Source organism: Microtus ochrogaster, chromosome 5, assembly GCF_000317375.1.
Source record: "Microtus ochrogaster isolate Prairie Vole_2 chromosome 5, MicOch1.0, whole genome shotgun sequence".
NCBI classification, from domain to species: Eukaryota; Metazoa; Chordata; class Mammalia; order Rodentia; family Cricetidae; genus Microtus; species Microtus ochrogaster.
The window spans coordinates 72,474,498-72,486,360 of NC_022012.1; the positions used below are offsets into that span (position 1 = coordinate 72,474,498).

The 11,863-nt window shown below is 50.2% G+C and overlaps 1 protein-coding gene across 23 annotated transcripts in view; it reads left to right on the forward strand.

The window, feature by feature from the left end:
* The first annotated feature begins 466 nt into the window (after positions 1–466).
* Positions 467–11,863, forward strand: part of Tpm1 (tropomyosin 1) — a 29,657-nt gene continuing 18,260 nt past the window's right edge. For 6 of the 23 annotated variants that reach the window (XM_005347716.2, XM_005347719.2, XM_005347713.2 and 3 more), the window contains exons 1-2: positions 467–755; positions 1,914–2,039. In XM_005347716.2, coding sequence (XP_005347773.1) covers positions 642–755; positions 1,914–2,039 — 240 coding nt within the window. In that variant the 5' untranslated portion in view covers positions 467–641. Of the gene's footprint in view, positions 756–1,582; positions 1,709–1,913; positions 2,040–5,854; positions 6,255–11,863 lie in introns of those variants that run through there. The other 17 variants (XM_026779000.1, XM_013346536.2, XM_013346535.2 and 14 more) reach the window with 14 other exon arrangements.

Sequence of the window (11,863 nt, forward strand, 5' to 3'; positions counted from 1 at the left end):
GCTGCCAGAAGAGCGCAGCTGGGTACTGAGAGCTCCCAGGTCCAGATGCGAGGTGCAGAGACTGTGACAGGCGGCCCCCAGGCTTTAGGCTAGACACCCCAGAATCTAGATGCCAAGTGAGACCAGTGCACACGCGCCACCTGCCCTGATCCCAGGATGCCGGGTGGTTCCGGGCGGGCTCTCCTGGGGATCCTGATGGCCAGGCTATGGCTCTGGGAGGTGACTAGAGACTCGCTCAGCGCCGGGCTCTGCTCCAGCGAGGTCCGGGCGCTCTTTCCCAGGCGCACAGGTTTAGAAATAGGACGGCCTTGCCTGGCCGCCGCCTCGGAGACTCGGGTCCCCATATATAGTCATATCCACCGTCAACTGGGAGGCCGGCAGGAGGCAGCGAATGGGCGTGCGGGCCCCGCGGGAGGAGCGAGGAGGGGGCACGGGGCGGAGGCAGGAGACTGGGAAAGGGGGCAGGAGGAACAAGCTTTTCCAAAAAAGTATTGGCTGTCCTAAGGAATGCGGTCGCCCCCCTGGGAAAGTACATATCAGAGAGCAGCAGGCAGCTCCGCGCTCGTACTCCGTCTCAGCCACCCCACCGCGCTCGTGTCTTTGCTCCCGACGCTGCCTAAGGGCCCCTCGCCACTGCCACCATGGACGCCATCAAGAAGAAGATGCAGATGCTGAAGCTCGACAAAGAGAACGCCTTGGATCGAGCTGAGCAGGCGGAGGCTGACAAGAAGGCGGCGGAAGACCGGAGCAAGCAGGTCTGCGTCTACCCCGCCCCCCACCGCCCCGACTCAGCCCCCGGGACCCCAGCGGGCACACTTTCCCCATCCCATCCCAAGTCCAGGGTTCCAGGGGCGCGCATCTTAAAAAAAATAGAAAGGAAGGAAGGAAGGAAAGAAAGAAAGAAAGAAAGAAAGAAAGAAAGAAAGAAAGAAAGAAAGAAGGGAGTTAGGTTGATTGGCTGATTCTAACTTTTCTGTCTTGTCCGCCGAAGATGCTGGTGGCCCTTCCAGAGTCCGCGAGGTCCATAAACTCCCTAGAGAGGCTCTTGACCCTCGGGATTGGGAACCAGTTTTGAAAGGGGAAGGGAGAAAGGATACCAATTCTCGATGTGACTGAAGAGAAGGGTGGGGGAGTCCGGCAAGGCTCAAGTCCTAAAGCATCCGAAGTTCTTTGAACTTTTTGGTTGGGGAGAAAGAGCCCCTGGATAAGAGATGGAGACTTTGGAGGGAAGAGGGGGACTCACTTAATTATTTCCTAAGAACAAAGATGGGACAGATCAGAAGACACAAATGGAAAGCTAGCCAAACAGGGGCGTGTTTCTGTAACCCTTCAAGTCGGGGACCTGAACTCTCTAAGCTCTCCGCAAGAGAGTGTGGTTCCCGGGAGGTGGGGGGGGGGGGGAGGGTTTGAGAGATGAGTCACTGAGCGGTTCCAGCTCTAGGAGAGAGATTACCTAGGGTCCCTTAAGCCCCAAAGCAGCGATCCCTCAGCCCCAGAGCCCCAGCCAACCTGGCACCCGTTTGTTGTGTGTCTCACACCCGGTCCATGCCGGCCGCCCGCGCCCGCTTGCCGCTGCCCCCAGCTCGAGGAGGACATCGCAGCGAAAGAGAAGCTGCTGCGGGCGTCGGAGGACGAGCGGGACCGGGTGCTAGAGGAGCTGCACAAGGCGGAGGACAGCCTCCTGGCTGCAGACGAGACCGCCGCCAAGGTACCCGGGCGCGCGGAGTGGCACGGCACACGAATGGCTAACTTTCTCTTTCTCTCTCCCTCCCTGTCTTTCCCTGTCTCTCTCTCTCTCCCGCTGTCCCTGTCCTTTACGGTCTGTGCACCCTCACCCCGCGCCTTGCGGGATCACGCTGCCTGCCGCACCCCACACCCTCCACCCTCCCCCGTACTCCACCGCCAACTCCCAGCTGGAAGATGAGCTGGTGTCACTGCAAAAGAAACTCAAGGGCACTGAAGATGAACTGGACAAATACTCTGAGGCTCTCAAAGATGCCCAGGAGAAGCTGGAGCTGGCTGAGAAAAAGGCCACAGATGTAAGTGCACGCTCACACTGCCTCCCTCACCTCCTGTCCGCGTGACCATTCTGGGGGTCACCACAGGGACTGCAGAGCAAAGGAAGGGGGGGGGTAAACCTCCTCCTGTCGGGACACCTGCACACAGCCTGGCTGTGGCCCAGAGCACTGGATGACGCCTCTGACTGCCGCTGCGCACATCCGTTTATATTCCGTGTATTCCTTTTTCTCTTTTTCCTCTTCTTTACCTCCTCCCCTTTGGTCGGAGGTGGGTGGGTGAGAAGCTAGGAGAACACAGCCTCCGAATTGGAGACTTGTGGAGGGGAACTTCGCCTCCTGCTGGGATAAAACCTCTGAAGTGTGTGTCATCACCAAGGCTTGTGCAAGACAAGAGTTTTCTTGTTTGCCACTTTCAGTGGCCTCCATTGATGAGCCTAGTCTGGACACAGAGAGCCTGGTCTTAAAATGTACTCACACTCTTACTTCAAAGGCTAATCTTGCAGGCTACAGGGGACACTTTGAGGCGCTCTTTCTCACTAGGCAAACCTTAAGACCTGCCCAGGGAAGATGATACTTGCTTGGGTCTGCAGTCTGAGGCACGAGATCCAGAAAGGACGCAGGGAGTTATATATAGCTCAGTGCTTTATAAGGCATAGAGAGCTGGCTGCCCCCCGCCCTCCCCACCCCCACCTGTCAGCCCTCTGACAACCACTGCATACTCCAGGGAGTGATAGACACAGCTAGAGCTCGGCTCTCACCCTCTCCACTGCCCTTCGGAATCTTAACTACAGAGCTAGCCTCTTCTGTCTAGAAAGTCAAGCTGAGGGTCAGTTTTCCAATGGACTGACTTCTTTTCATCCCCACATTCCCCTGGAGAAGCCAGTTAAGCCTAGAGGCCCAATTAGAAAAGAATTCCTTGAGAAGCTGATAACAATTCCAAGAATGTGTGAGTAGCAGACAAAGCTACACCCGAAAGTTGAACCCCCAAGTCTGACAGCAGTTTGTACGTTTTGGGTTTTGTGTTTTTGGATAATGTGTCGTGCAGATTATCCAAGGGTTTTGAAACTGGCAAGGCCTTTTGAATCACGAAAGGCTTGAGATTTATCTAGTGTTCTTGGTAACTGAGTGGCCTAGAGAACCAACAACTGGGATCAGACAAAAAGAAAACTTTCAGTGACACTTAAGTTCCCTGGAAAGGAGGCTCGGGGAAGCATGGTTTAAAGAAAACTCATGCTAAAACCTACCTAACTTTAGAAAAAACAAAACAAAACAAAACAGCCTCTGCCAGTTTGTATAATGTGAATCAGATGTCTGCTTTGTCCGTGCTAAATGGAGGATGCCCATCTCCCCCAAATCCTCCTGCAGGACATTTACTTAGGTTTTTCAAAAGAGCCGCTGACAGATCTAGGGGAGATATTCCTTATAAGGAAAGGAATTCAGAGAATTTGCAAATAGCCCAGTGTGAAAGAAAGCAGGAGGAAAAAAAGTTACTATAATTCTTAAGGGGGTGGTAATAATTGTTGTAACTATGGAGTGGTAATCTTGTCTTCAGTGAGAAATTGTGGAGGGGGGTATTGGAATGGGGTGGGGCAGAAGAAGAAAAGAGGCTATTTAAAGTCAGCTGTGGGGCGGGGCCAGGAGGAGAGGGAGGTTCCTAACACCAGTTTTGGTTCTCCTGTGTGCTGGAAAACTGTCTCTAAATATGGTGAGAGTGTGCACTTCTCTGTTTCTTTTGGTCAGTGTATTCCTCATTTACCTCTGTAAAACACCGTTGGCTCTTTGGAGACTAGGAACGTTGGAGGGAGTTTGTGACGTTATATTTAGAGCCATCTTGACCACTTAAAATAGCTAAGACTTGAGGAGGAAAAGACAGGTGTCGCTAGAGGCGAGAGGTGGAAGTGAAGTCATCCTTCTGGAGAGTTGCAGGGAGGACGTTTTACTCTCTACTGTTAAAAAAAAAAGTACATTTTTGATTATTATTACTAAAATCATTTTCCCCTTTTACCCAAGCTACTTTACAAGCTATAGTCTTCCAGAAATGTTTTTTTTTTTCCAGTTTAAAAGGCTCTCACTCAGGAGCTGGCATCCCTAGCAATCTGTTTTGGATTTTTACTGGTTTTTCCACCTACAGTCCTGTTAAGACTCCGTTATCTTTGTTTCTTTCCCCCGGTAACTGATGGAGCTGATATTTGCAGGATATGAGTCTGTATCCCTCTAGGTCTCCTTCCCGATGTAGTGACTCAGGCTTAACCAAACTCCGGTTTTCCCCTGGGATCTCTTGGGGTGGGACCCAGCCACAGTATTTCCATCCCATAGCTAAACCTAACAACTAACTGCCCATAGCTCTTCAGTAGTGACATCAGCTTGAAAATAAACTCTTAGTGTTTGAAAAGCAAGACATTAAATCACTAGGGTGGCTGCTTACTGCACTGGCAAGTGGCCAGCATTTTCCCTGGCTGCCTTTGGAGGGTGCAGATGCCCTGTCTGGGTATCCTCAAGGTTGGAGGCAGATGGTCTGGGAGCTTTGGGGAGGAGCTGTACCCACCGCTGCTCAGTGAACCAACAGCTTGGAAACCAAGCAAGAGTCTCCACCTACAGGACTTGATTGAGGCCCTAGCTGGAGGTTGTAGGCTTGCTTTCTGCAGCAGAGACCAGAGGGGACTAGGAATTCCAGAGGTGTTCTGGTTTTGGAAGACAGCCTTGGCAGGAGTGTTTTCTTTTTCTACCTTTGTTTATAACACACACATATGTACGCACGTGCGCGCGTGCGCGCGCGCACACACACACACACACACACACACACACACACACACACACACACAAGGACTGACTTTAACAGCTCTCTTTGACCAAGATACAGGAGGATATAAAGCCCAGAGACTTGACAGGCTTTTAAAAACACAGCACAGGAGGGAATGGCCGAGATGGCTTCTTAGAGATTGTATATGTGTGACTTTGCAGCTGGTAACCAGAGGCTCTGTCACAGGCTTCTGTAGTCTTGTACCTGGGGTTCATCGGATTCCCAGTATCAGACTGAATTAAAACCAGGAAACGTTAGGATGCTTGCCTTGTCTGAAATTGCACAACTGAACACGGGGCCCAGCCAAACTCTAAAGGCAGTGCCTGTGATTGTTTAATTATATCGTTTGAGTCTTAACTGTATGTAAGGCATTGTTCAGCGTTTTATAGTATCTGATGATTCTCAACAGCCCCGCGAAGAGCCCTGTGCTATTTATTATCCTCGTTTTTAAGAGATGAAGCCCTGAGAAGGCATTTGTCCAAACCTACACAACCAGCGGAGACCTAAGAGCCAGATTCAAATCTAGAACTGCTGTATTTAGAACAGTCTAACCACTCCGCATTGTCAGATAGGAATTTACACTTGGCGACATAACTCAGGTGTTGGGGTTCTTGTAGTCAGGAGCTTGTGTTCTGGGATTCTTTACAAGAACCGGTTTCCCTGAGGTATTCATACCATAGGCTCCAAGTTCCTTGTTGGGATTCTGGGAAGTCGGGATTACAGAGCGCTCCGGACTGCCAACAGGAGTCGCCATGGCCTTTAGCATTCGGAATGATGGCGCTCTTTATGACCAGAATAATTCCTTTAGGGAGCAGTCAGGTTTTGGAAGGCTCCTATCCTGGCTCAGCTTCAGAGTAATCGGGATTCCGGAGCTCTCCAAGCGGCCAGCAGGAGTCGCCATAGGCTTTAGTGTCTAGGTCCTCTACTTGGGGCCACCCAGGCGCGGCAGCGGTGTGGAAGCAAACGCCCTCCTGCGGTGGCCTCGCTCCTGGCGAAGCAGCCCAGAGCCGGCCGTCCCCGCGCGCACGCGCAGTGGTTCTACCGGCTGCCTGTTTCCCGGGGTCCGCGGTGCCCCGCCCGCCTGCCAGCCGCGCCCGTCATCTGCTCTCGCGCACCCGCCCGCGGCTCTCTGCGGCCCCGAGGCCGTGACTTCCGGGCTGCTTCTGGGCCGCAGGGGGAGCCGGTATTGCCAAGCCGGCCTGGGCGGAACGCGCCGGACTTGGGCTCTGTAGCTGCAGCAGCAGAAGCAGCAGTAGCAGCTACAGAGCGCTGAGACAGAGTGCAGCCTCAGCCACCGCCTGGCCATGGCGGGTAGCAGCTCGCTGGAGGCGGTGCGGAGAAAGATCCGGAGCCTGCAAGAACAGGCGGACGCCGCGGAGGAGCGTGCGGGCAGCCTGCAGCGCGAGCTGGACCAGGAGCGGAAGCTGCGGGAGACCGTAAGGGAACCCACACCCATCACCCCAAGGCCCCATGCCGCACCTGGCGCACCTAGGCCAACTAGAACCCTGCTGCTCGGTCATGCCTCTGTAGTCTAAAGTCAAAAAACCTCCGCGGGTAGCAGGAGTGCTGTTGAGAAGGTTCAGGGAGCGGTATTTTTCCCCTAAGAGGACTGCGTTTCTGGGGCGACCATGAATTGTGTCCCAGGGATGTGCACTTTGCGCTATTGGCATTTATTTACTCAAACTGGGGTTGGAAGGAGGAGTCCCTCCTTTTAAAGATCAGTCTCTGGGGAGAAGCACTGTGGGACTTCGGGGCCTTCAGATGCTGGACTTTTGTCTGTGTCGATCCTGTGATTCCTAAAAGCTATTTCTCTATGAAGGTTAAAGACATTGACAGTACCAGGTTCTGAGGGAAGAACAGAGCTTGCATCCCTTATAGCGTTAAGTTTCTCAGTCTTCCCATCTTTCAAGTAGCTATCCCTCTACAATAGATATCCTTTTGTTGCGAGTTTTGGAAAAAGTTGGCCAGATGTCAATGGTTACTGGTTATACCTCTTGCCGGCTACCCCTCCTCTTTGTCTAATGTAGGACCTGGCTTCCTTTCTTCGTAAAGCAAATGTATCCAGCAAACAGAAACAAGGTTTCAAAGGGAGTTTAGGTATTAGAATTTATCAGGTGTGTGTGTGTGTGTGTGTGTGTGTGTGTGTGTGTGTGTGTGTGTGTGTGTATGAGCATTCACACATGCCTGTGTCTTAAATCAAGGTATTCAAACACCTTGGGAATTTTATGACAAACTATAATGTGGTGTCCAGCTGTGCTAAACACAGGACTATTCCAAACTGAGTCATTCCTCCAGGCTGAGTGTTTGTAAGGGTTGCATGGCTTGCGGAAACTTCACAACATGTTTTGTATAAAATACAGAGAACCATGGGAGTCTTCCTAAGAGGAAGGCCCAACTAGAGGAAGTTTAAGATAAAAATACAGATAAAGATTTTAAAAAAATCAATAGATAAAAGATAGCAGTATTATCTTGAGAGGACTAGTTAGCAAAAGTCCCACTGTAGAGGACTCCAGGTGGCTGGGGATACATTAATGCGGAGCCATGCCTGGCTAACCACTGTGAATCAGTGAGCTAAAAAGCAGGATGCAGAGCACTGGGCCCAGTCTGGCAGTATTTGAATCCTGGCCCATCTCCTCTCTGGCTGGGGGCAATTGTTAGTGCTTTGGTTTCCTCTGAGTCTAACGTGGCTAGTATGTAAAGAGATCACAGCCGGGCTTAGCAGACAGAGGTAGTGCTATTTACACTGCCCTTTCTTAGCAATGTCCAGCCCTGCCCTGCCCAGCATTCTTTACAGTAATGGCTTGGCAATGGCTCCTAAAAATGGCTCGACTCACTTCATTACCCATAAAATCCCCCAATTTAAGGCTTTTAGTCAACAATTATTTTTCTCAATTTTAGGAGGGGAATTAGGCAGGCTGGAAGGACTGTGGGTTATAAAGGCATTAGTGATGGACCCTCACTGGACTCCTGGCCTAGTGATTGGTGGCACACACAGAAGACACACCTGCAGTCTTATACCTTGTTTTGTTTTGTTTTTGTTTTGTTTTTTGTTTTGTTTTTGGTAATAGCATTCGCAGGCTAGTTTGCTAAGGACAGAGCTTTCATTCATTTCAAAACTTTCTGCCTTTATTTAGAGCAATTTAAATCCCTTTTAAAGAAAATTTAAGACCATTTTTCAGGAGTCCTCTGGCAGGGTGCTTGGTCAGGATTCCCAACAGAGGCTGAGTATGACCAGTGAGACAAATGCAAACTCTGGTTACTCCTGACTCTTAGGCTGGAGCTCACGTATGGGTGGAGCTAATTTAAGTCGTCATTAGGCATAGCTTAGGCTATGAGTGAAGCTAGCAGTTTCTCTTGGCAGCAAAGATTAAGGTTTGGTGACAAAGCCCTGAGCCACTGCAGAAACTATTTCAGTGTAGAGTTGGCTCCGGGTCAGGTACTCCGAGGTTCAGGCAGACCTAAGGGGCCCTCTTAAACTGGTGTGTACCTTGGAAAAAGCAGGTATCGCTTTCTTCCTCCTTGTTTGTTTGCCCAAGGTGTGTGGGCCCTTCAGAATCTTGGAATGAAGTTACTTTCCTTGATGGAATGCTGGACTCTAGGTCTTGTGTCCTAAGGGTTTTGTAGGGTGGTGAGACGTGTGTTTCAAGTAGAAAAAAACCACTTCCCTCTCCAGCTTTCTGGGTAGAACCTGGCAGATGAGGAGACTTAGAAGTGCAGGCAGGTTCTTGATGGCTAACTTTATTAATCATGGGAAAGAACCGATTTCCAAAACTCCCCAGCCCTTTCCTGACTCTTGAGCATTGGCAGCTTCTTCTGGAACGAGGAAACAATGTACTCTGCTTGCCCTGCCATTTCCAGGGTGGCTGTGACTGACGGGACTCCGGGTTCCCACTTTCCCATGCAGTCACAGCAAGGCCCCTCAGGACCTCACTCTCTTCCCTGTTGCTACGCCAGCTTGCCTCCCAAATTACAGGCTTCGACCCAGATAGAGGAGGCTGTGTTTATCTGTTCTCCATGGGAGTGCCCCTAATGTCCGTCCATCCGTGTGTGTGTGTGTGTGTGTGTGTGTGTGTGTGTGTGTGTGTGTGTGTGTTTTCCCTTTCTTGACCATATAAGGGCAGAAGTTTTGCTTGGCTCTAGTCACTTTGGTCTTGCACAGCGGGCTGGGTGAAACCCTCTCTGTGTAACTAACTACAGCTTACATGAAATAAAAGACCTGACCTTTGATCGTTTCAGGCTCCGCTCAGATTCAGCCAGGACTTTGAGAATATATTCCAGATCCCTGGCTTTAGAGTGAAAGGGTTTTCTTCCGTCTGTGCTGGCTCACACACGGGACTTTCATGTCAGCCTCCGATTTTATTCAGGTCTGGTTTGGAATAGCATTTTGCAGTGCTGAAGTGGAAACACGGCTTTCTACACACATAGTGCCTTGTTGGGTCGGGCGATAGCGAGCGCCTGTTTTCTCTGAAGGTAGCCACTTCCTTGTTTGGGGGCAGGGCAAAGGGTAGGAACGGTGAGCTGGCAGGACTTCCTTGATGGGAGTTACAGGGCAGGGAAACGTACGGCACTGAGGTTCTCACACGTGTGAGCACTGGGTGGAGGTTTAACCAGGGCTCATAATTGCCGCGCTATAACAGTCTCTTTCTGAGTAGCTCACTACATGTTGAGTTCCAGGAGCACTTTTGAAATAAAAGAAACCAGCAACTCAACTGGAAAGGCTTTGCTGGCAGTGTTGACAGACGGGGCCACTGTGAGAAGAAACCTAACTCAGTGCACTAAGAGTGATCTACATGCCCAGGAATAGTTTGCATCTGGGGTCTCGACCCTCCCCAAATGCTTTATTTCTATGTGCTTTTGATTGATAGGCACGGGGCAGTAGGTCCGTTCTGATAGACAGCAGCAACAAATACTTAAGACGACCTGGGTGCTGTGATGCCGAGACCCTCAGGAAATATCTAGCAAAGCTTCAACCCTGAGGAGAAAACCAAACCGGAAATAAGCTGGTGAAGGTGACAGGTGTGGGCCTATGGAGCACAGCACATAATAAGTCAGGGTAACTCATGCATGTCGTCTCCGCTCTTGAGATGGCTGAGGCAGAAGCATCGCCAGCCAGCCTAGACATCAGAGTCTCAAAATGAGGGTAGGAGAATAAGAGACTGGACTTTTATTAGGAAATTAAACTTGTCTTGGGGTCTGAGGAGATCTTCAAAACTGTTAGGCCAGCATAAGAGAACCCTTGGAGCAGAATGCAAGGTTCCCCTCAGGAAGGTGGTTTGTCAGTGAGCTCAGGTACCAGTCTCAAGCTCTCATTCTTGAGGGTTAGAGGGCAGTGTCCTTGTGTGAGCTCCTGGCCACTCTAAAAAAGAATCGAGATGACATGCTGATTTTCTTGCAGAAACTGCTTTGCTGATGTTAGCCAGGATCTATCCAGACAGTCTCTTAACGTACTTGGGGTACTGCAGGTCAGAGGATGGTAGGGAACCTTCCACTCTGGTGTCTAGGAAAGACTCCAGGGGTGAGAACCACCAATCCCAAAGCATCCATAAACTCATATTTAAGCAGCCAAAGGGCTTGGGTTTCAGTCCTGCCTCACATTGCCCTGATGGAGTTCTCCCGAGCTTGCCTTAGCCCTCTGGGTTAGAGGTCCTTCCTTTGGTCTTAGTCGAGAGCTTGCTGGCCAGCTCCTGCAATCCTTCCCAGCTTCCTTGGGTGGTGATAGAAGAGAAGGGCTTGTCATTTACATTGTGGGTCCTGCCCCTTTGCACTGACCTCTCAATCTCTAGGCCTGGAACCCCAGTGGGGTCGTCTGTCCAGCTAGTGGTGGCCCCTGTGTGATGTTCAGGTTCTAATCCAGTTCAAACAATGAAGCTTCATTACATATACTTAAAAGTGTCTCCTCCAGAGACGGTCTCTATAGCTTGGCCTTATCCTCTGCCAAAACTGGCCCAAAGGAACCAGTCCTAAGTCCAGCCACTGCATAGGCACCTGTGTGAACCCCTTAGCTGGTCTTCTTGGAGGTGGTTAAATAACCTGAGTGTCAGGGAGTTTAGAGTTGTAAAAACCGTGCTGGGGGAAGGATGTGGGGGGATATTTACAAAACAGTACTCAACTGAGCTGCATCAAGAGCCAGAGGAAGTGTGTAGAGGGGGTAGGAGCAAAGAGAAGGAAACGCAGATCGAAGGTGGTGGGCCCTTGTGTGCGGAGAGGCAGGAACGAATATGGGCTGCCATGGCTTCTGGTGCTGTGTGTCCCCCCCACCCCCCACCCCCATTCATTTCCACCTCTGCACATCAGCAGTCATCCTGTGAGCCAGTCGGGGCCTCGAGGTTTGGTTCCACTGTAGGGAACTCAGGATTTCATGCGCAGAACTGTTTTTAAAATCCTGCCCATGCTTATCGGATTCACCAGCAGCAGGTATAGTGAGGCACTTGCTTTTACCTTAAATGATAATGATTTTATTATGTAACACTATAGTAAGAAAGGGTCTTTTGAACATGACCTAAGTAAGCACTCTAGAGAAATCCATAACAAGATTTATTTGACTAGTCTAATGGCTGATATCCTTATAGTAACTAATATTGTAATAACTAATATTTTTGTAGCAACTAATGCTGGTCAGGATTAGACTACCGGAGGCACTGGGTGTTCAGAGGTAGCCCAGGGGTCTTGAAACCACCGATCCCAATTGACTTTCTGTTTCTGTTTTTGTTTTCTGTCTCCACCCCACCATCCTGTTTGTAAAAGGAATAGATTTTTTTTCTAGAAATGAAATACATGTAAGAGGAAGAAATTTAACCCGACCCAAAGCTATGACCTTAATATGTATATATTTCTAATTAAAGAGACTGAGGGAGATGGCCCAGAGATTAAAAGCACTTGCTGCTCTTGTAGAGAACCTGGGTTCTGTTCCCAGTACCCACATGGCAGCTCACAACCCTCTGTAACTCCTGGATCCAGTTCCAGGTGCTCTGGAACTGACTGCAAGCACAGGTGCAGTATAATGCACACGTGTAGGGAAACACTAGTACACATAAAATAAGAAGAT